Source organism: Vanacampus margaritifer, chromosome 8 (assembly GCF_051991255.1).
Source record: "Vanacampus margaritifer isolate UIUO_Vmar chromosome 8, RoL_Vmar_1.0, whole genome shotgun sequence".
Lineage (NCBI taxonomy): Eukaryota > Metazoa > Chordata > Actinopteri > Syngnathiformes > Syngnathidae > Vanacampus > Vanacampus margaritifer.
In genome coordinates, this window is record NC_135439.1 from 7,632,129 (window position 1) to 7,655,453 (window position 23,325).

General features: G+C 38.0%; 2 protein-coding genes across 5 annotated transcripts in view; one reads left to right on the forward strand and one right to left on the reverse strand.

Moving 5' to 3' along the window:
- col2a1b (collagen, type II, alpha 1b) overlaps nucleotides 1-23,325 on the forward strand; it is a 109,645-nt gene that overhangs the window by 16,389 nt on the left and 69,931 nt on the right. For 2 of the 3 annotated variants that reach the window (XM_077572191.1, XM_077572194.1), the window contains exons 6-8: nucleotides 19,602-19,717; nucleotides 19,801-19,882; nucleotides 21,161-21,341. In XM_077572191.1, coding sequence (XP_077428317.1) covers nucleotides 19,814-19,882; nucleotides 21,161-21,341 — 250 coding nt within the window. In that variant the 5' untranslated portion in view covers nucleotides 19,602-19,717; nucleotides 19,801-19,813. The remainder of the gene's footprint in view (nucleotides 1-19,601; nucleotides 19,718-19,800; nucleotides 19,883-21,160; nucleotides 21,342-23,325) is intronic. The other variant, XM_077572192.1, reaches the window with a different exon arrangement.
- Nucleotides 379-21,312, reverse strand: nckap1l (NCK associated protein 1 like). Of its 2 annotated transcripts, none has more exons than XM_077572197.1 (31): nucleotides 21,110-21,312; nucleotides 18,922-19,029; nucleotides 18,434-18,550; nucleotides 17,949-18,005; nucleotides 17,564-17,706; nucleotides 17,391-17,481; nucleotides 16,938-17,075; nucleotides 15,694-15,742; nucleotides 15,444-15,600; nucleotides 14,355-14,411; nucleotides 14,188-14,284; nucleotides 13,812-13,921; nucleotides 13,591-13,723; nucleotides 13,441-13,522; nucleotides 11,839-11,897; nucleotides 11,505-11,650; nucleotides 11,301-11,433; nucleotides 11,060-11,179; nucleotides 10,803-10,942; nucleotides 10,418-10,549; nucleotides 9,254-9,472; nucleotides 8,186-8,316; nucleotides 7,102-7,199; nucleotides 6,558-6,651; nucleotides 6,133-6,215; nucleotides 5,275-5,355; nucleotides 4,096-4,189; nucleotides 3,888-4,004; nucleotides 2,464-2,573; nucleotides 1,866-1,946; nucleotides 379-721 (listed from the first exon to the last, which is right to left on the reverse strand). In XM_077572197.1, the coding sequence occupies exons 1-31, from the start codon at nucleotides 21,197-21,199 to the stop codon at nucleotides 605-607; spliced, it is 3,384 nt and encodes a 1,127-aa protein (XP_077428323.1). In that variant the 5' UTR covers nucleotides 21,200-21,312; the 3' UTR covers nucleotides 379-604. The 2 variants fall into 2 exon arrangements, with proteins under 2 accessions (XP_077428323.1, XP_077428322.1); XM_077572196.1 differs by having other exon boundaries at nucleotides 18,434-18,526; nucleotides 18,919-19,029.

Sequence of the window (23,325 nt, forward strand, 5' to 3'; positions counted from 1 at the left end):
AGAACAACCTATATTTTACTAAAATCTTACAAAATTAATCAAATGTAAATGTGTCATAATAAATCTAATTTATTTACAATCATAAAATTCTATTTTTGTCACTTTTCACACCAATTCTTAAAAAATAAAACTATGTAAAGTACATTTGGGACATTTATTTTAAAATGCAAAGGATTACATTTGTGAAATTTTACTAAATATGACTATAATTTAACATAATTTGTTCAAAAATATTAATATTGACTAGTTACAGTCTCGCTAATGTTTTAGTCATTTTATTTTGTTGAAATTGGGTAGATGAAGTAGGCGGTAGGACGGCTGGAAACAGATGAGGAACACATGTTGACTCGGGTCCCAAGAAAAGAAAAACAAACTAAATATAATTAAGATCTTTATTCATGGAAAGTTTGAAAGAATAATACACAAGGGCATCAGCAACTTTCCATTCTAAAAAGTGCAGTGTTTGCACCGACAGCTTGTTACAGAATACACCTGAATGACCAGAAGATTTAATATGGGCATTTTACAATAAGGTGAATATAATCATAAATCTGACCACTGAAACTCATTTACTGTAAGCGTTATGGTGAATGTCGGCGTGTCTTTAGCCGAGTGTGATGATAATAGACTTGTACACTTCTCTGTAGGCGTTGCGGAGCAGAACATACGGGAAGCAGCTCTCCAGCATGTCTTGGCTCAAAAACGCAGACTCCTCCACAATCTAAATAATACAGTAGATGGATCACAGGTTCGGACGTCAGCTAGGATTAGCCTAATTTCCAAAACGCTGTATTGTTTGGTTCAGTTTGGTTTGCTTTTTTTTTTCTTTCATGCGTTTTGAATAGCAAAAGTCATAGATGGAATTAAGAATCGTACCATACCGAGAGTTAGGACATTTACGCATGCTAGCACCTCATGATACAACACTGTGTGATTTCAAGTTCTTTTACAGTTTTGTTGAAATTAACTCAAAGCAATCCTTGAGTAAAAGCACTGTACAAATATCTTTACAAAATATAACTGGGAGATCTTAGTCATATTGTGGAAAATTATTTGAGTAAATGTATGAAAGTATCTGACATTAGCTGTAGCTAAGTTTTAAAAGTAATTTTGGATATTAATATATATTATTGATATTATTTTGGATATCACCAACAAAATCTGCAAATTTACGAATGCCGAACTGCAAATATGAGGGTTCACTGCACATTTATTTGTGTACGAAAGACTACAACATTTCAATCTTCAATTTAATTGGTACTGGCACAGGTACTACTGTATTTTATGTATTTAAAAAAAAAAGTATTGGATTATGTTACAGTATTTATATTTTTGTTGTACTATAATAAAAGATGCCACAGTCAAAATAGAATATTTTGCCATACATATGCTATATATTTTGCCAAATTTGAAGCATTGATGTATTTATGGCATAAAATTAAGGGAAGAGAAAGGTATTTAATGCAACCTAAAATACACAAAATAAGTACTAATGGCATTTAATTTCATAAAATTATATTTGATTCACTAAATGAAAAATACTGTTAAATGTATAAAAGTTGAATTTTGCTATCTTTGTTGGCAACATAATCAGAAGCCTATATTAAAAATGTTTTATTTTGCCATTAAAAACGCTGTATATTTTGCCAAATTTTAAAGCAGGAAGCCAATTACATGATCACTAATTACATGTAATTTGAAAATTTAAATACTAGATTTGATTTATAAAGTGCCTGTTGGTGGCTCTTTCCTCATAATTAGAATTGAAGCCCAGTCAGAAGGTGAAGTTAAACTTTAATTTTCTAACAGAATTAGCGTTCAAAAACCATGCCACAAAGCGTTTAGCTTAAGGTGTATGAGTTTACCATGTGCAGGAGCAGGTAGATTGATTCTCTGTTTTTGCTCTCCACATTTTGTCCCAGCTGAAGCAGGGCAGAGGACGCCAACTGTATGTATGAAAGCAAATGAAACATTCATTCAATGAAACATTCATTCAAGCGCCAAAAGTTGTTAATTTGCCAATTGATTTTCGACGATCAGCCACTAAATGGCTGATGTTCAACCTCAAATGGAGGCATGTTATTCCGCAACTCTGTACCATATTTAACAAATCTTCTTCAAAGTAGAAACATTTATCATTTTTAAGATCAAATGGTGAATATACCAGAGGTTATTCATTGTCTTTTATAAGCAAGATTCCTGCTCTTGCTTTTGAATGATAAGGTGCAAGATGACAAAATAGTTTTAGATCATAAAATAGACTTATCAAGAGTGTTTGCAATGTTGTCGAGGCAAGATTGCAAAGTAAGATTATTCTTGATCCCCCCCCCCCACCGTCATCATTATACTGGTTGCAATTTTACAGATTTTCCACTTGGATAATTTGTGATTGGTAAAAAACAGCGAACTCGATTTCATGTAGAAAAAAAAAAGTGGACTGGACGCATATTCTGGAGCACTGACCAGGAGAAACTCTTTCAGATGCTGCTCGATGTTCTTGTTCTGTACCGTCAACATGGCGGCAGCCACGTGGTTGATGGCCAGCGCCAAACAGTGGATGTTGTTGTTGTGGCCTGAGAAAAAAAACGAGAGTGCAATGAATAACCCTCACAAAAGTGATTGTGTGGCAGTGCAGACCCTTCCAAAAGTATTAGAGCAGCAAGGTCAATTCCTTGGTTTGCGGAAGGTTTCAGATCAAAAAATGAATATGAGACAAAAATTCAAACAGTATGAAATAAAGTGAGACTGTGAGAGCGTGTGTGTGTGTGTTTGTGTGTGAGCGAGTACGTGACGTACAGTAAGCGGAAGCCAAAAAAGGATGTTTTTGCAGCCCGTCAATTAGCGCTATACTCCATTAACGATCCGTTAAGTTGAAGAGGAAGCATACTGGCGCATTTCCTGCCAACTTGATCACTTTGGGAGCTCGGCAATGGAAAACGGAGGCAAAATAAATAACGCGGTGCGCTTTGATAACGTCATTAACTTGGGCCCTGTGACAAATAGTTTGAGGTCATCACACGCCAACAGCAGTGACTGCATCGATGCACGTCAGTAAACAAAAAGTTTCAACACAAAACACATGTTTCTCGTTAGGCGCAGACATACTTGAGAGTGGAAATTATGACACGCATGCTGTTCTCAGGGTGCGGTGCTTTGTTTACGCACATACTCCAGGACACAATATTAGGTACACGGATGCGGGTGTATCTAATATTGTGTTCAAGTCAGTGACCCAATGGAGGTTGGGGATCTAAAAAAGCTCACGATAATGTATAAAAACTTGCGATATTGTATAAAAGCAAAAAAAAAGCTCACATTGGGAAATATTTATTTGTTTGTTTATTTATTTATTATGATTTTTTTTATTGAATCTATATAGTTCACAATGTTGTGTTTGACTGAAGCTGGCCAAAAGTAATGTTTTTTGACAGATGTTGAAACACATTTGCTGGTATGACTGATTTATAGGAGTGATAACCACTACAGTGTCCAAAACATTCCTAATTAAAATTAAACTGCACTAAAACCTAACCACGGGAGGATGCTAGAACTTTACAAATGGAATACAACCTTGCCTTTTTAACAGATGTGCTTCTTTAAATAATATTAATATCGCCGTTATCGTTCCGTCCCTATTTGTAAGTGAAAATAAGTCGTAAGTTTCCCCTTCCTATGGAGCTAAATAACAAAACTCGACCTTGGATATCATTCTCCTACTACCTTTAACATGGTGGTTTAAGACATCAGCTATCAAGGATTCCTGACTGAACTGTAATTATGCAGGTAAAACCTACTAAATGTATTTGTTCATGATGAATGTCGGGTTGAGGGCTATGTGAGCACTTGATCTTGTCAAAGTGTTGCCATCGAACGTAACAAATGCGTACCTCCATGCTCTCGGCTGTAGCAAGAGTTGGGGTCCAGGGCCAAGCTCGGCAGGGACACGGCGATGAAGACCAGCAGCAAGCATGACAGCTTGTACTCCTCGTCCATGGACATGTTATCTATATATATTTTTGGGGGGTTGGGGGGGTTCTAAAGTTAAAAAAATTTATGGTGTCATTACTATCATGTACTGTATATTTTTACGGTTACCTGTATGCATGTTTCTGATAGCGGAAACGAGTGCTGAGTCCACGTCGCAGCTCATTCCCATAGCGGAGGCCAACTCGAACACACTAAGTGTCACCTAGAAATACATTAACTCAGTAAAATGTGGTATGGGTGTAACTAGTGGTTGAAGAATAACTGCCTAAGTAAGTTCAGTTGTATTTGCATTTAATCTTGAAGTACTGAACACTCCCTTCTCTTAGTGGTGGCAAAAGTGCACACAAGAAGAAGATTTAACCTATGACGGCTAGGCGGACGGAAGCGTGGCTGCCAATGTGCGTCTACAGCCCCGCCGACCACCACCAAACATTTGCACCTTCCATACACCAGTGTGAGTAGCACTGGCGTATATTTGCGATTAATCGTGAGTTAACTATTGAAGTCATGCGATTAATTACGATTAAAAAATGTAAGCGCTTGACACCCCTATTACTAGACAAATGTAATATTACGCAGTTAAATTGAGAGGGTTGTTCAAAATTAAGTCAAAATTTTTTTAGGAGAAAAAAGTTGCAATTTTCCGAGATTAATCAATTTGAACGAGTTACACACGATTATGGCATTTTATTTTCCCTGATGTGCACTTTACGCATGTTCATCTCAAAATTGGAACCGTACTGAGACCACTGGATTTCTCACAAGAACCTAAACAAGGCCAAACAAACGAGTTTGATTAAAGCGAACTTAAGGGTGAACATTGATGTTGCCCTACTTGCACTGACATGGTGTTTCCACTGATGTGGTCTCACGGCGGAAGGAGGGTGGTGGGACGTGGCAGGGGTTGCTGACGTCATTGGGGTTATCCTGGTCTGAGCTGTGACACGGCTGTCATGCCTCACTCAGGGGCCAGACGTAAGCAAAACGAGAGGGCCGCCGGCCTTTGCGTGTCATGTTCACATAAGAGTGCTCCACCGGGAGATAAAGAATTTAGTTTGGTCGGTAACAGCGGGCACACTTTTGTTGTTCCTCCTCTGTAACGTCCACCCTGCCCTCATTTAAACAAATATACCACATGCTTTATCCTACTTTTTTAATCTTTTGAAAAAAATCCCTATAGTCTCTTATGTAAATAAACAGTGATAAATGTCAATACATAGTACATACTGTATGTTCCACTAGGAACGGTTTCCATGAGGTAACTAATGTGAGAAGCAATGTTGGTACCTTGATGTCCGTATCAGGAGAGACGCAGTCCTTCAGACATTCGATGGGCCCCATCAGGAAAGGACAATGCTTCTTCATCACCTGTATTGCATTGCACGCGATACATTCAGAGCCAAATGTTAGTGAAATACATTTTCTTATATTGTATTTTTTTGTTGAAATTATAAAATAAATTGATGTCTTTTACCCCACCAATAATCATACCGTAATATAAAATTTAAATTAAATAGGTAAAATAAGATAAATAATTTAATTTAAAAAATAATAGAAATTACAGTAAAATAAATGACTTCATCTAATTAAAGCAAGAATATAAAATACAATTAATGTATTCAATGCTCAGTAATAATATGAAATAAAATTAACAACAACAAAAAATACAGCATCACTAGCAAACTAGGCTCTTCTTCAAATACTATAGACATACTTTTGTATCTGAAATAAAATAATATAATTAAATATTGAACTTTTAAAAGGTACATACAAATGTTCTTTTATTTAGTAAATGTTATTGTAAATTATATTTTAAAATTATTTATAAAATAATAAAACTTACTTCATTTGAAAAATAATGTATATTCATTTATTAAATATCAAGTATTAATACAACAGCAGGAGCAAACGTGGGGTCTTCCCCAAATAGATATATTGTACTTTCTATTCTTACCTGAATATTCTACACCACTTATTCTACTATCTATCGAATAAAATAAAATAAAATGACATTATTGAACAAATAGTATTTAATGAAATATTTTCCTCCTTTAAAAAACCAACAACACATTTTCTTGCATATTTTGCCGTACAACATTTAGCTCCCTAACTGGTGATGCATTTAAACAACATCTTAAGTGTCACCTCATTGAGGCTTTCCTGCGCCATGGATCTGAAGGACAGGATCACACCGATAATGGTCATCCTCTTGAGCAGGTTCTCTCCTCCTGGTGGTATTGGAACACACCTGGGTGAACTTACTTGCTTCTTGTAAAGGAATATGCCATGTGATGATCAGATAATATCTTGTGAAGTTGTGAAGCAGCATGTGACTCATTTCCCAAGGTTATCCTCGTACGCTCAGTTCCAAGTAAACAATTGTACTGTATGCCTGTTTCCATGAGGCATTTAGTACATGCGCACTCGAGTGCCGACATTTTGGATGAGTTTGTTCTGGAAGAGCCCCACAAACTAACTAAACAAACTAAAACAAAAGGGAACTGTGAGCCCACTTTGAGTTGATGTCACTACGCCATGTCCCAATGCTATTGTCACACCAAATTGCTCACCTGTCAGCCTCTTCTTGAGATTGGCCATCACCTCTGCCTTATCAAAGTTGTTCCTCATCTGCACCAGGACGTCCATGTTCTCCACCACCAGTTTCTAATGATAGTAGGAACAACATGGATTACCATTGTCATTAATATGTGGCACACAAAATATATTGTAGTAATTAAAATAAAAGTAAAAATACTACAAATATATTAATATATTACATGATAATACAGCTTTATAAGTATCATTTCTGTTATTATTATTCTACTTTTATTGTTATTATTATAGATTCTACTAACAAATCGATGCACATTATTTGGTATATTAGGAACACTTGCACTATAATAAATACAAAAAAAAAATCTTGTTTATTTATCATCTTCATGCTCAATACTATTGTTAATTATTATTATTATTATGATTATAACTATTAAATTAGCGGTTCAGAATGATTTAATTATTTTATGTACGAACTGTTTAATTCTTTACATTTATTTTTTATTATATTATCAATGTACGACGTCAGCGATATGCATTACTATCACTCCAATTCCGTACCTTGAGCTCACTGACTTGCGACGTGATGTGCCACATGAGGTTCTCGCTCAGGAACTTGAGGCCGTACGGGCCCAGCAGCTCGGCCAACGCTTGCAGCTCTGTTTACAACATCATCTTGGTATCACATTCACATCACGACCCACCACCAATATAGATATTTGAAAGAAGGACGTGTCGTGTGTGTGTTTAACATTGGAGGAGGTAGTTCATGGACCGAGTGCCAATGAGTCACTCGAGGTAGGCGCATACTGTAAGCGCTGAAATATACACATAGTGAGGGGGGAGTCTGTTCTGTGTGTGTGTGTCTGTTTGTAGCTCGGGATGTAGGTGTGTGTGATGGTTAATAGAGGTCATCCACTCCTGCAAGGCAGCTTGAAGGGGTTCTGCAATAGTTGAGTGGGTGGTATCATATAATCATGATGGATTAGTAGGTGGTTACTTAGCGGGTAAAAAGCTCCAAGTCTTTAGTATGTACAAAACTGACTTTTTAATAATCCACACATTTTCCTCACCATTAGCTGTTTAACAGTTTTCTGCGTCTTGACATATGTACCCATATACCCCTGTACTGTGTAAGAAAGGGGTATTTAAGGTTTAAACTATAATACAGAAGCTATGAGTGAGAATGAATAAAATAAATTACGAGATTAAAGTTGGGATTTTACCAGAAAAAAAATCACAAGACGTAATTGTTAGATTAGCCTGCTGTGATTTTGACCGAGTGCCACTCGTCAGACCCCAGCACCACCATTTAAAAAAAAATAAAAATAAATAGATGCTAATATGACACTTACTAAATTGGCAATCCAGAGTAGCCGCTCACGTCGTCATAACACAAGCTCCACCCTCTGTCATCATGGTAACATAATCCGGACTCTGCATTTGGTTGCTGTAATTCTTTAACTTTTGTGTATTTTGAGCATTGAATGAATTTCAAATTGAGAAAAAATAAAGTTAAGGAATGAAAAAATATGATCGTGACAGATGGTGGTTTACCATCATTTCCACGTTCTTTGTAACCATGACAACAAGCAGGTCATTTGTACAAGTAATGAGTATTAATCGGCATACATTATAGGCTAACCTGATATGTCTGAGAACTCATCTGCCCGGAAGGCGGGATCGTTGTCGGATATTTGATTGACAAAACACTGCATGGTCGGACAGTGCACAACTAGCGAGTTGCTGGCCAGGCGTAGCAGACTCTCCAGGTACCTGCGGTGTGCAGTCCAACATGAAGGAAATGAACAATCAATGAAAAACTGGTGATGTTTTTCAACAAAGGAACTCAAATGAATATAAAATTGAAATGAAAGAGAATAAAGGTATGATACTCTTATTAAAAACTGTATCAAAACTTTTTTTTTGAAGAAGAAGAAATCTTGATTTTAAACCCATATATCACTGAGCAGCGAACAGTTGCGAGGGTAGTGGATATTGATTTTTTAAATTTATTTTTTGGTCAGGTTTCATTCAAAGTCGCCAGACGTTTGCCAACAGTTTTAATGGTCATAAACAGCTTTTCTTGTTGCAGGGAAATTTTGAACATATTGAAATTTTTTTTTCATATTGTCTTAATTTTTCCAAAAAAAGTCAAAATATAAGAAATATTTGGAAATGTCAGAGAGAAAAAAAGCCTAAAAATTACAAGAGTAAAACATTACTCAAAATGTCATAATTTCCAAAAAATAATACTAGAATAAAGAATAAAATTGCAAAGTTACTAGAAAAAAAATTTAATTAAGTAAAACATGAATCGCAAGAAAGAAGATGAAATAGTACAAGAAGGAAATTGAAATATTATAAGAAGTCTTAATTTTCCTTGAATAATGTAAAGGATTTTTCCTTGAATAATGTAAAGGAATTGAAATGTAAAGGAATTGAAATATTATGACAATGACCTTCAATATTCCCAAAAAAATGTTTGGGTAAATTTGGTAATTATTGGGTAATATTATAATATTACGTGAATACTACACATTATTTCCACATTATTATTATTATTATTATTATAAGAAGAAGAAGAAAAAAATCCCAATTATATAGTTATCCACTTACAAAAGGTGGTAATTAATAATAATAAGTGTAACTACAGTGTTCAGTTGAGTCTGTGATTGAGGAGCTGTGCTTTAATGGCCACGTTTGGACGTACCAGTTGCTGTAGATGTTGGTGAGCGTGGGCGCCCCTCGCGAGTCGAGAGGCTGCGTCTGCTGCAGCAGGACGTTCTTCAGCAGCCGCGCCACGTCCATGTTGATGTAGTTGGGCAGGATCTGCAGGGTGGCGGCGTACGCCGTTACACCAGCCAAGAGTTCTGTTGGCCGTGCAATTTCTTGGGTGCTCTGGTTGTAATTGGCCATTCTCACGATGATCCTGGACAAACATGTTCAACCTATGACTCACTGAGCACCAGGGAGTGGGAGCAGAAAATGTCTGAAACGGGCTAAGGTGGGATTCATGCGATATGATTTTGTTTAGCGCTTTGACCTAAGAAATATTTTTTTTTACAAAATAATTCTATGACAATTCAAAGTAAAAAAAAATGTTGTTGTTTTACTTCCAAAAGCATCATTTGAAAAAATAAGTATTACATTTTCAAGGGGAAAAAAAATAAAACATTTAAATCAAGGATTAACAGTAAAAAACATTCTTCATACAATTATAAATTCTAAAAAGTTTTTTTTCCATTATTATTAATTGTTCGATTAATCGGAATTTTGTTCTGACAAATATCTAATAATAAACAAACAAATCAATAAAATTCTGGTCAAATTAGTCTACAACTAGTTTCGCCTTTAAAAAAAAAATATATATATATAAAAAAATAAATGCATTTTTTTCTTGCTACTGTAGATTTTCACTTTATTCTCATCAATTGTTTTTCTTACTTTTTCTTGTTCCTGTTCTTTTTATTTTATTTTTTTACTCTTCACTATATCCTTGTGACTTTCTCTCCTTGACTGGCCTAGATTGAGTTGTTGTTTTTTTAGCTAGAGGTGCAAATCACAGTGAGCGTTGTGTTACTCGAGGGTGCTAATTTTAGGGTGACGGGGGGGGATAATCATCAGCTCAAAGGAGGGAGATTAAGCAGAGCGCGCGCACATGAAAAACATTAGGTTGCCCTGGTGCCAGGCCCTAATCTAAATACCATTTAGCACCGGAATGACGCAGAGCAAAGCAGTGACTTGACTGATTGCCTCCAAGTGGCTGCATGTAGATAGTTAAACAGGACACATAAAATCCCATTCAAATTCACCGAGGGGCACTTTAGTAAACCTCAGGGCTCACTTCCACACTCCCCTTTCCCACTCGCCTTACTCGGAGAGGCGCGCCTCCAGATGAGAAGAGAGGAACTCATTGGGAATGACGATGTGCTCGCAGACCAGCATTTCGCTGCACAGGTTGTAGGAGGAGCAGATCTCGGTCAACTTCAGATGCATCTTGTCCATGCTAGGGGAGACAGACAGTGAAAGAGACCGATGATTACAAGTGTTTTAGACAAATACTTTGTTGATGAGGAAATGGCACATGAAGGTAACAAATGTGCTGGAGCAATGGAAAAAGGAGGCAGACACATCATCATGTGTATTATCTGCATGCTCAAAAGAACATGAGTAATTCAATTGAGAAGGAAATGTCATAATAAGTAGACATTAAAAGTACTTTGCATGGTAAAATGGCGCTAATGAAGAGAAATGCTGACTTGGTTGTTATGGCGCGGTCTCGTCTCAGGCTTTCGGCTCCTGGTTTTTCCTTCTGGACTTCTCCTTTCTTGGTCACGGCTTTTTTTTGCTTCCTGTAGCGAGCGGCGCTGATAACTTCAGAAGAGTGTTTGGGCAACAACTAGAGCGGGAAAGAATTAATCATATTATACGGAGTATATATATATATATATATATATATATATATATATATATATATATAGCCTACTAGTGTAAAGTATGTGTACTAGACTTAGACCTGGTCATTGAGGTTGCACTGCTCAGCACATATCTCAAACATGATAATGCTGGTCTGTTTGGCGATCTGCTCCAGGAAGGTCACACACAAGCGTAGACTCCTTTTCTCTATCGCCTCCTCCTGGCCAAACAAAAAAACATATTATACTTTAAATATTGTGGAATCAACTACTTTTATGTACTGTATTTGAGGTAGTCAAGTGTTGGTCTGTTTGCAGCTGATGAAGTGAATGAACACCGACCTCTTCAGGGCACAGAGGGTGTCCACAGCAGTGGAAATTGGAGCAGACGGAAGGGAAGGCCATGAGATATCGCTTCATAGACATCTCAGCGCTGCTCTGGCAAAACATCTTCTCAAACAGTCGTGGGTAGAAACTATTCAACGGATCAATGCTCAGAGTCAGATTGGAAACGCCAACGACTGATTAAAAAGGACAAAAACTAACCAGAGAATTGACACGTCTGAGGTTTCCTGCAGGAGTTCTTCTGTAGCGTCCACCATCTTGGTGTGGAACTGAATCATGTTCATCACCTTAGCCAAGTCCGGGTAGTCCTTGATTAGAAGAGGGGCCTTGTTCACGCTGGTGTAAGCCTATGACATGAGAATGCAAAGACACTTGATCGTGCTGCTGTGATCGCATCATGTGTTATACTGACAAAATGTTAGGCATATTCGGTCAACATACAGTATATAACAATTTTAAGTTCATCCTGAACTTCCACCCAAAAGCAGAATACCCCTAACTTTATGTGACTAGTGTACAGTATGTCTGTGCATACCTGCAATCTCAGCCAGTCCAATCTCACAGCCCTGAAATCAAACTCCTCTTTGCTCTCCACTGCAAACACACAAATGAAAAGCATCAGAGAGATCCAAAGTGAAGCCTGACAAATGCAACGACAAGAGGAATTGCATTAAGTTATTTAGCACAGTGTTTCCTAATCTTTTATTGAGCCAAGTCACATAGTTCACATAGGAAAAATCTCAAAACCTTCCTTTCTTTTCTTTGGTCCTTCCTCGGGTCTCCTGACGGCCTCATGGCTCTGGCTGGAAGTGTTCGGTTTAGGTGAACGGTATGGGATTTTTTAAATAGGTTTTAGGTGAACTAATGAATACACACGCACTCACATACAAAATAATAATAAAAAAATAAATACAATAAAAAAAAAGAGAGCAATGATGATGACATGTCAAATCGGTAAAATTACCGAATGAACAATACTGAGCTCTCCAGAAAAAAAAAGGAGGAAAAAAAAAAAATCTCAAAACAAAGATGTCATAAAAAGTAGATATAATTAAATAACGATGACCTTGGTTTCCTTTACTTCCAATTGTATGTTGAACACAATGCTACTATTATGTGGTAGGAGTGGCACAGGTTAATGTTTCCTTCTGCCATCAGTAGAAGAGCATTTAATTGTCCTGCTTGTTAACTACACATTGCATAGACATGATCAGAGATGCAGTACATTATTTGTAGCGAATAAATGCTGTTGCATAAGGTTCCTGCGGCAGACCTGACCTCTCATGGCACAGTGGTTGGGGTTTATTGAGTAAGCAGGCAACACACCCCAAAGTACCGGTTTTAATTAACCCTGGAGAACCCAAGTACCCTTTTCTTCTTTGGAAAATTCTGAATTATACATTAAATGACTGCTATAAGTTCACTGAACACAAAAATATATGTTTTTTCAATTTTAACCCTTTATTCCCTAATTCAGGATTAGGGCGAAATTTGACCCTTTTGGGATTTAGGGGTATCATTTCGAAAAATCTGAATAACAAAAACTGTCAGTAAACTATTTAGAATTTAAGAAAAATAATCAATCAAATACACAGCTACATTGAACAATATAATTTTTTTGTTTTATTTGTTGCATTTTAGAACTGGATTTTGAATGTACAAAGACACTTTGGCCAATGGAAACAAGAACACAGGGACAAAATCACTGCTGGGAAAAAAAAAGGTATTTTGTTATTTGAGTAGCATAATTTATAGGGGCCAAATTTGACCCCGTGGGTTCTCCAGGGTTAAAAAATTGCTAAGCAAAAATAGTTTTTCTATTGAGTAAAGCATGACTTGTCAATCATTGGTTGTTTGTACGGTAAATGTATGCCCCCTTGTGGAGTCCACTTCATAAAATAAAGCAAGGACACTGGGAAACAAAGGCAGTAATGTGTTTTTTCAATTCCATTTGTTTCCTTAATTCTAACTGGTCTTTTCTGTTGCTGTATTATTATTTTTGCTTATAATTCAATACATTTTAAAGGAAATGCAAGATCCACCCCACAGTGTTTGTATGTGGGAGTGTGCTGAGATGAGATGAGGGCCAGGGACCTTCAAATGGGATCTTGCACAGTCAATTATTAATTATTATTACCTTGTTTCACTGAGAGTACAGAAAGGGTTGACACGAAAGAACTCAGCAGAACCGATTCCTCTTCTGGACACACGTGCATGTTCTGTACAGGACAGTGACGGTTGCAGATGACGCACGAGTAGAAATGTTATGCTGTGCATGTTCAAGTACCTGTATTGTGTCATTGAGAACCAAGGCATCAAACTGAGCCAGATACTGGATGTGGTAACGTTGCACTACATAGTGGTACTTTCTTATGAGTCCTTTCAGTTTCTCCATGTGAAAAAGTAGTTCTGCTATCTGACTTGAAAAAACATCACATGACATTTCTAACGCATCTCTACAAATCAAGTCGTTTGGGACACTGTTTGTTGAGGTTTGGAGCTACCTACTTGTCAATATAGTCCTCGGGTGTTTTTATTTTGGGCATGTTGTCAGAGTGTCGCACGAGCCACTGGACCTCATCACGGGAGAAGGACAGGGCCATGAAGACAAACAGAGCCTTGAGGGGGATTTCATTCAACACAGAATATTAGGATGTAGTACAATGTAGGTTTCCGAAATCTCCATCTCATACAAACACTGGACAATTCTGTCTTTCCAATTTTGTGGAAACAATTTGGCAAAGCCCCTTTTTGTGCTAGCTAGTGTGATTGTGTCCTAGCATAAAAGCATCCATGAAATTACCAACCATGCTATCATCAATTTACATGCTTATCCATCCATCCATCCATCCAGAAACCGGAGCGTTGTTCAGATACGTCTTACCTTTGGTCCCAGCAGTCCTGGTTCATCCTCCAGAACTGTTACTAACTCCTTCAAGGCTCCGCGGAGAAAGTGTCTTCTCTCACGATGCAAGGCTCCACTGTTAATAACATAGTTCTAAGTTAACCATATTTTTTTTTCCATAACTGCCACAGAATCAAGTGTCTTACCTGTTGGCTATGACGTAATCACGACACTCCTTGATATCTGCAACTCGCTTGCCATACCTGATCGAGAAGTAAACATTTGAAACGATCGTATAATTGGGCTCGGCGGGATTCACTATACGGTGGGGCGTTGAGATATGAGTTTAATTCGTCCGTGACCACATGCGTAACTCAAAACACTTCGTATCTTAAATCACCTTTCACTACTAAAATGACTAAAAATGCCCTTAATCCATTCTAGCATCCCAACAAAACAACAAAAAAACCTCTGTGATGATATATTTGATAAAAATATACAGTAATGACTAGGGGTGTTTATTGCCTAGTACCTGGCAATTCGATTCGTATCACGATTCATAGGTCACGATTCGATTCGATACCGATTAATCCCGATAAGAATCTAAAGATTGATTATTGCGATTTTTTTTTTTTATCAAATTTTGAAAATACTAATCAGTAAACGTGTACATGTACACTGTAAGATCTGTATGAAAATGTATTTATTTATCTGAAACTTCAGGCTTATAACTGAGCTGCATTTAACAAACAGGTTGCAGTCTGTTTCATGTTTGAACAACCCTGAAATTAAATATTAAGGCTTAATATTCCATTAATATAACATTCTTCCATGCTTAATGTGTGAATCCTAACCCTAAGTAAGACATTTTGTTGAATATTCCCATAAAAAAAAAAAAGTTTAAAAATCGATTCGGCCGCATATCAAATCGATTCGAGAATTGCACGCTGTAATATCGCAATATATTGCATCATCGAGTTTTTCTAACACCGCTAGTAATGACATTTATTTTAAAATGTTAAGAATGAAACACTTTTTGCCACATCCTTTGCTTAAATTCATTGGCATTGTGTTGCTCCTTCTGGTGTGCATGTTTGGCCACCTGGTCCCTTCAATAAGTGTATCTGCTGTATTTTCAAGGGAGGCCCTTCAAATTTGAGGACTCCATCCACTGAAGTGGTAGAGTATATATTAAAATTACATCCGGGTGTACAAAATCATTTTGTTCTTATTTTCTTAGCAGCAAGTATTGGGGTTGAATGTTCTGTATATCCGCCAATGGGGAGTTTCCATACCCTTTGATGCTGTCAAAGAGTTCCTCAGAGACTTTGTGTATGCTGAGCAGCTCATCCCTGGTGACGGTGATGTACAGGCCGCTCCGCAGAGCCATTTTCCACAGCTCTTGGGAGGACTGGTTGCTATTCAGGCTGCTGTGGCACAAGAGGAAGCCGACTAGGGGACAAAGAAAGTGGTGCGTTTAAACCAATATCCCCCAAAATTGTTTACCAAGCAAATTACACTAATTGGAGTGGGATGAGCACTTACTGATGATCCAGCGCTCCATTACCTCCAAAGACAGATATTCACATGCCATCTGTGGGATGGGACGGGGACGGGGGGGTAACATCATATGTATTAACTGCCAACCGTGTTGGATTAAAATAGGCTTCCAACATGCATACAAAAAGCAAATAAAAGACAGCTTATCCAATTGTGTTGTGCCATTTTGCCATACAGTTCAATTTGAGGTAGTTCAACCCCAAAAGCAGATTTTGCACACATTCTCTATACCCGATATTTTCGGAAGTGTCTTGTTGTTGCATTTTATCTAAAGATAAATAGCTGCCTGGAGGTCCATGCAGACAATTGGATCTTATGTGAAAGAGCTCCTGGCCTGCAGAGAGCAAAACATCGCCTAAAAATGACGGTAACGGAAAAACAAGAATTAATGAGGTGTAAAGGACAAGACATGCCCACAGTCATGGATGGAAGTGGGGTGGACAATTCAGGCATGATTGATTTATAGTAAGTGGTGTGGAACAGGGAAAACCTTTGTTTACTGTTAACTTTTTCTCATTTTTGGAAACATTCCCCTAAGCAAGTGTTATTGGATATGCTAATTCTTTGTAGTCATGAATCATCTATTATTGTACATGATTCACTTTCTGTTATTGTCTGTCTTGTCTATCTATCTATCTATCTATCTATCTATCTATCTATCTATCTATCTCTATCTATGAAGCTAGCTAACTAGCTATGAAGCTAGCAAGCTATCACGGTAGCAGTTTAGCTATTAAGCTAACTAGCTATCAAGCTAGTGGTCTATCTATCTATCTATCTATCTATCTATCTATCTATCTATCTATCTATCTATCTATCTATCTATCTATCTGATCTAATCTGATCTGATCTGTCTAATCTAATCTGTCAACACAAAAAAAACAATTTGTCTACGGGCCTTGTTTCTCTCCCTCACTACCTGCCTGTTTTATTGACGAATGACACACAGTCCTGACGGAATGCTCACCTTTGTCTGTCGTTCCTAAAATAGTGGTGACGAAGTGACGACGGAAGCATGGTTAAAATAAAATGACGGACTGAGGATTACAGTTTCGTTCGGCTAGAAAAAAACAATTTCCTGACGATGACGGAAAGGTGCCCCAGGGCGCTGACTAATGACAAATGACAGACCAGCAAAACTTGACCGCCCGCCCACCTTTGCAGATACCTCTCTACCCATCCATCCCTTATGGATGAATTGAATAGAAATCGATGGGTGACGGACTTACAGTGTTACAGCAGGCCGGTTCCAACATGGTAGTCGAAGCACTGAGCAGGCTGAGCAGCTGGGCACTCCGCCACTGCTCCGCTGGCAAGTTTCGCCGCGGGTAGATCATCCTCAGAGACAGCAGAGCGGCTGTCACCGACTAGAACCACAGACGAGACAATTACGAATCTCCAAATTGTTATGTAGTGAACCCCCTTTCATCTTGGGGTTACATTGCAGACGCGCATGCTTTAGGTATAAAAAAATATGTGAAATATATATATATAAAATACTAATTAGTCACTGAGTAATTGACACCTCCCTCTTAAAAGGTTTATAAGGTGGCGAAGAAATACATTAAGCTCCTTAACTCACCTCAGGATTGTTCCTTGGGAACCACAATGTCACAAATAATCAAATTAATCTACCATGTTATACAGGACTTTGACCTGAGCACAAAAACTGTGAATGAAACCTTAGTATGAGGGCCAAACTCCTCAGTCAGCTTCTTCCAGGGATGCTCGTACTCCACAATCATTTGGCTAAGCCGCGGGTACGAGGGGTCACTGTGGGACGCAATGAGGCAAGTGAGACCAAGAAGGTGATCCTTTATGATCATGTCCTATTGTGAATATCATGTTGTCTCACCTGCTTCCTTTACTCATCTCATGAGCGCAGTTGAACATACCCACAAGAGCCTTCTTTTCGTCGATGCGCGTAAGTGTGGCGATAACCGAAGTGTATGTGATGATCAAGTCCAAGTAGCTCTTGGTGAAGTCAAAGTTTATGGTCTGTAATACAACATTTCAAGCCATCTGTCAGTCAAAAGCAGGTTACACACATACTGAAAAATGGGCCAAATTCCGGTCAAAGTCAGCAAAAACCAGATTATCAGATGTCTGTAAAAATTCAGAAAAGCCAACCCACTATGCAAGGTTGTCACCCCATTACTTTCCTTGATGACTAAAAAATTGCATGACATTAATAATGCTAAAAAGAAAAAAAAACAGTTGTGGCCAACAATTATACTTACAATATTGAAGAAGCACTGGCTGGCATCTATGGTGTTCAATAACTCATAGACGTGATCCTGAATCAGACAAATATTGCAGAAGAATTTGATTAAAACCAAACACAGATGCCAACAGAGCAATAACACGCACATCAGTTGTCACTGACTTCCTGCGCACAACACTAGCCACGCAGATGATTTCATCGCCCAAACACAAATTGCATGGATTCATCACCAGGATTGAGTTATCATCATAAATGCTGACGATGCCTCGACCTCCATCATGCAAATGCTTGCAGGAGTGTGACAAAGTGCACCTAAATAAACCCCAAGCAAATTTGAAAATCTACAACAGTATTTTCGATGTCTGACTAAACCACTCTATATGCAAATTTAATCTCCCATAATGATTAGATGGGAGGAAACAGAGAAGGCAATAAAAAACATATTGGTCTATGGCATTTTAAATATAATTGCATAATTTGGTGAATTTAATTTACAATTACCCTGAACTCTATGACGTCCAGAAAGGAGTCATAGTAGCTTGTGGTGGCTTCCATCACTTCAGACTTTTGTCGCTGGATGCTCGTCAGACTTTGCTGTGATGAAAAAAACAGTAATTTCTTATGAGATTAAGAATGTAGTGTCACATGTGGCCCGGTGGGTGGTGTCTGGTCGGTGCTGGGCTTCGCTTTTCTTTCTTTTCTTTGGTCCCTCTTCGGGTCTCCTGGCGGCCCCACGACTCTGGCTGGATTTTGAAGTGTTCGGTTTATGTGAACGGTATGGGAATTCATTTTTTTTTTTTTTTTTTACACGCACGCATGCACGCACACACACACACACACACACACACACACACGTACAAAAAAAAAAAAAAGGGAGAACAATGATGATGACATGTCAAATGATCAATACTGAGCTCTCCCCAGAAAAAAGAAAAAAGAAAAAAGAATGTAGTGTCCTAATCAGAAAAGAACACCAGAATACTTACAACGGTTCCCCGAAAGTCAATGTTAGGGAATTTCTTGTTGATATATTTAATGGCGGGCTCCATGGTCTTGTCTGTTAGGATGTGTGGCCGCAGCTTGACATCTGCACAGATCTGCACCACAGATGCAAAAATCATGTATTTGTCTTATTACTATTAATTATCAAGGACAATGTGGCTTGAATGTCAAACAAAAGCCAGAAAAAATACCAAAATTTATTTTACCAAATAAATGCAAAGCTAAATTGCCAAATTTATAGATACTTAATGAATACCATGGAAAGCTTGCCACATATCCATCCATTCTCTCAGAGCATTGATTTAACCATTACTGAACTTTTCAGGGTTGTGCCTCTCACCTGAGCAGACTGCATTGGTTCATGCTGATAGACGAGCTAAAGCTAAAGACTAGCGAGTCTTGAATTCAAGATGAAAGATTAGCTAAAGTCCAGCTAATAGCTAAGGCTAAAGACCAGCTATTGGCTAAAGCTAAAGACTAGCGAGTCTTGAATTCAAGATGAAAGATTAGCTAAAGTCCAGCTAATAGCTAAGGCTAAAGACCAGCTATTGGCTAAAGCTAAAGACTTGCTATCTTATGATGAAATATTAGCTAAAGACTAGCTAAAGATAAAGACTAGCTAATCTTTCTGCATGAAATTATTATGTTTTTCTTGTGTTTTCCGCAGCTACTCTGGCTTTCTTTTCCCACACTTCAAGAGGGAGCCCACGCAAGCAGAGGAAGAACACACAAACATCACTTAGGACAGCTTGAATCAAGATTTAAACTCAAAACCTTTCAAAAGTGAGTCAGATGTGCTAACCAGTTTCTAATTCACCACCAACAATATTGAGCAGTAGCATTTTTATGCTGTTTATTAATCCCAGTAATATCTGTTACATGCCACTAGGTGACAGTATCGTCCTGCAAACTTCTTGTTCCTTCTCATGTCTTCAGACTTCTTCATGGGTGAGTCGTTTTTATTCAATTTTAGTTTTATTATGTAGTTGTGCTTGTATGGCAGTTGCTTAATATATTGCCTTCCCAAGCTTTTATAATAGTCGTACCTTGAGCATGGAGCAAACTTTACATTATACCCGATGGGAAAACTTGTTTTGCAATAAGAACAATGATTTTGACCATCATTTGGTCCAATTCTCAAACAAAGTTGGAAAGAAAGGAGAACTGAGAGTGAATAATAATGCTTCAGCAAGCAACCCACAAGTGACCTTGAGCAAGATTAGCAAGTCTCCAACCAGTTACGCCATTGACATGTAAAATGACTGGCTTCCTGACTGACTGACTGACAGAAGGTTAATGAAGTCTAAAAAAATAAAAACAAGTATTTTTTTTTTTTTTTTATGTAAAAGTGGAAACATGAATATGATGAATGTGAATCATTTCCTCAAAATTCATATCGAATTTGCATGGATACAGTATCTCATTACCTGGCAGAACGGCGGACTCCTCACAGTTCTACCTGATTTCAACTTTAGCCTGCTTGTGTGTAATTTACATGTTCTCCCTGTGCTTGTGTGTATTTTTTCCGGGTACCCTAAATTCCTTCCACTATCCAAAAGCCTGCATGGTTGTTTCACTGAAGACTTAAATGTCCATAGTTGTGAGTGTGAGTGGCTGTTTGTGTGCCCTGCGATTGACTGGCGACCAGTCAAAGCGTAAGAAGAGTGTATCCCACATCTTCCACCTAAAGTCAGCTGGGGTAGGCTCCAGATCTAATTTCTTGGCTATTTTCGATTTATTTGACAGTTTCAGACTAACTGAACCTGGTGATGACTGACAGCTCAGGCCCACTTCCTGGTTGCACTTCCTCTTTGTTTCAGTGCATTGGGGAAAGACACCAAGTACGCTGAAGGCAACAAGCACTATATACTTTTGTTTAAGTTCACTTGCAATTACCTAAAAACTGTGGTCACACTTCATAAGGTGAAGCTTATAAGTTAAGAAATGACCTATTTTTAGGTACCAGAAATGTATTACATTTGACTTTATGTACCTTTATTTCTTCATTTCTAAAGAAATACGAAATAATCTGTTGTGCAAAATGTCAATATATACTGCACTTTCTTAAATTTGATCATAATTTGATTGTTTAGTGTGCCTCTCTGAATAGATTCTGAATGTGACTCAAGTTCCTTATTTCCTGTCTTTGGTTTTGACTTTGAATCCTGCGCTCACCTTCTTGATGTAGTTCATGCGTATCAGCACCCCGTTCCCCCTCTCATTCAGGATGGTGAGCTTTTCCGCCAGTTTCTGATGGTTCTCCATGGTCCTCCTCAGCTTCACCGTTATCGCTGCTTGAGCCTCGGCTACACAGGCCCTCGAAACAAGCGAGTGCACACCGAGGCGTCACCCCTGACGATGAGTCACATGGGGCTTGTGGTTGTGGGAGGAGTTTGGACTTGTTGGGGTGAGTTTGTTGCAATCATCCGTTTGATGAAAGGATATATTAGTAGAAATGTTAGAAAAAAGAAAATGCATTCATGTGCCTTGCCATCAGGCGTAGATTTACTAGTAGTCTTTATGGTCATATAATAAATACAATCAAAGTGAAATTGAGAAGATAATCCATTTTACTTTTGTGGCCTTCAATAGGATTTGTCATATTTTAAAGCATGATTTTTCACATTTTCCTAAATTCATCACTTTTGATGTATATGTGGGCAAATTTTCTTTGCATCTGAAAACTTTTTTTTTATCATCAACCTGTATATTAGTCCTCCATATATATATTATTTCTAACAACAAAGTCAAAAAACTATACAAAGATATTTTTACATTTTTATCAACACATCCATAAAAAGAAAACTTTGAAAAACCTTTTTCTACCACAAGGTGGGGTTATTTACCAATTTAAAATGCAAGCGACAGGAACAATTAAATCATTACCATTGGCTAAATTGTCTAACACTGGATTTTGCAACTAATATAACATGGACAAAATTATTGTTTCTCTCTCTTTCTCTCCCCCTGCCTCTCTCTCTCTCTCTATTCTCGCTTGAATATCTCCTCTAAAAAGTCCACATGTATCATTGCTGGGATTTTTATCTTGAAGACACTTATTTCAAAATATATAAAACGTTTTTTTTTACTTTGGGTTGTGCAAAAAATTTGATTTGCGCTCATCTCAGCTCACAATGTGCTATTCTTTTTTTAAGTCACAACCAGACCCCTAACCATTTAAAGGAAGAATACTACTATTCCACTTTTTACATGTGCCCTCTGGTGGAGAAGATAGCTTATACATGTGACAAGCACCAGTTTCCAAACTGTACATAAATAATGATATACAGTATTGTGCATAGATTTAGTTTTAGCAATGCCATAATGATCATATATATGCTGTACATACAACGACAGCCAATCAATTGCTGGACGGAAACATGTTGAGTGACAAGTTAACATTGTTCGGATATCGTTATCTGTGTGGTCTGTGTGCTCTGTTGGTCATCCCGAGTACACCACACACTTGCTGATTTTTTCCTCTCATCATCCGTCATCATGTGTGTGGTCTCTCACACTTAAAAAAATATGTTTAAAAAAAATGGGTATGTGTGTCAGCCCCACGTTGGCGCTGAACCAAATGTATTGTGTTGTGCTCCCTACTGGCAGAAATGTAACCTTCTGGCAACTATTTCCTCAGAATGGGGATGCCAGGGTCCATTCCTAGTCAACAACTATTTTTGCCACATTGGGTTAATTACTGTGACTTGAGTCTCTTGTCACATAAACAAGAAAAAGTCCAAAGCTAACTTGACATCCAAGTGTTACTTTCCGATTTTCCCGCCAGCACTTCTCTGAGCTTTGTAACAGGGTAAGAGGAGTGCAAATGGAAGAATGGAAAACAGCTCATAGGGATTAGTTGTGAGTCAACCCACAAAGAAGGGGGGGAAAAAACCCTAATAATCTTCTTTATTATTTCCCTTTTGGCAGAATCTCAGAAATGTTCAGAAGACATGTATGTGGAATAAGCAAGAGCAGTTGAAAGAGTGCCTGGTAAGAAGATCCTCACCTGACCTTAGCGTTGTGGGGGGAAAGGCTTGCTCTGACAACTTCATGAGTGATAAAAAGGCCTGATTAAAAAAGAAAAAGAAAAGACAATTCAATGACTTTAGAGAAAAGCTTAGGGTGTTACATAAGATAGTCAGTAGGGTTGCAGTAGGAGGAGGCAGCAGCGACCTAATGCTAATGACAGAGGAAGCGTTTGGCAAATGCTTCCAGCCTCGGCTGCCGTCCAGATGTCTGAAGTGTGACGGCAAAGCACATTGGGCAGGTCCAATAAATGCAATATAAGCTGACTGGAGACCTGTGCAGACATTTCAGACTTATCAGCATATCCGTTTTAGATGCTGGGCACTAAAGATTTGCTCATATGCAGCATGCTTATTTGCCCA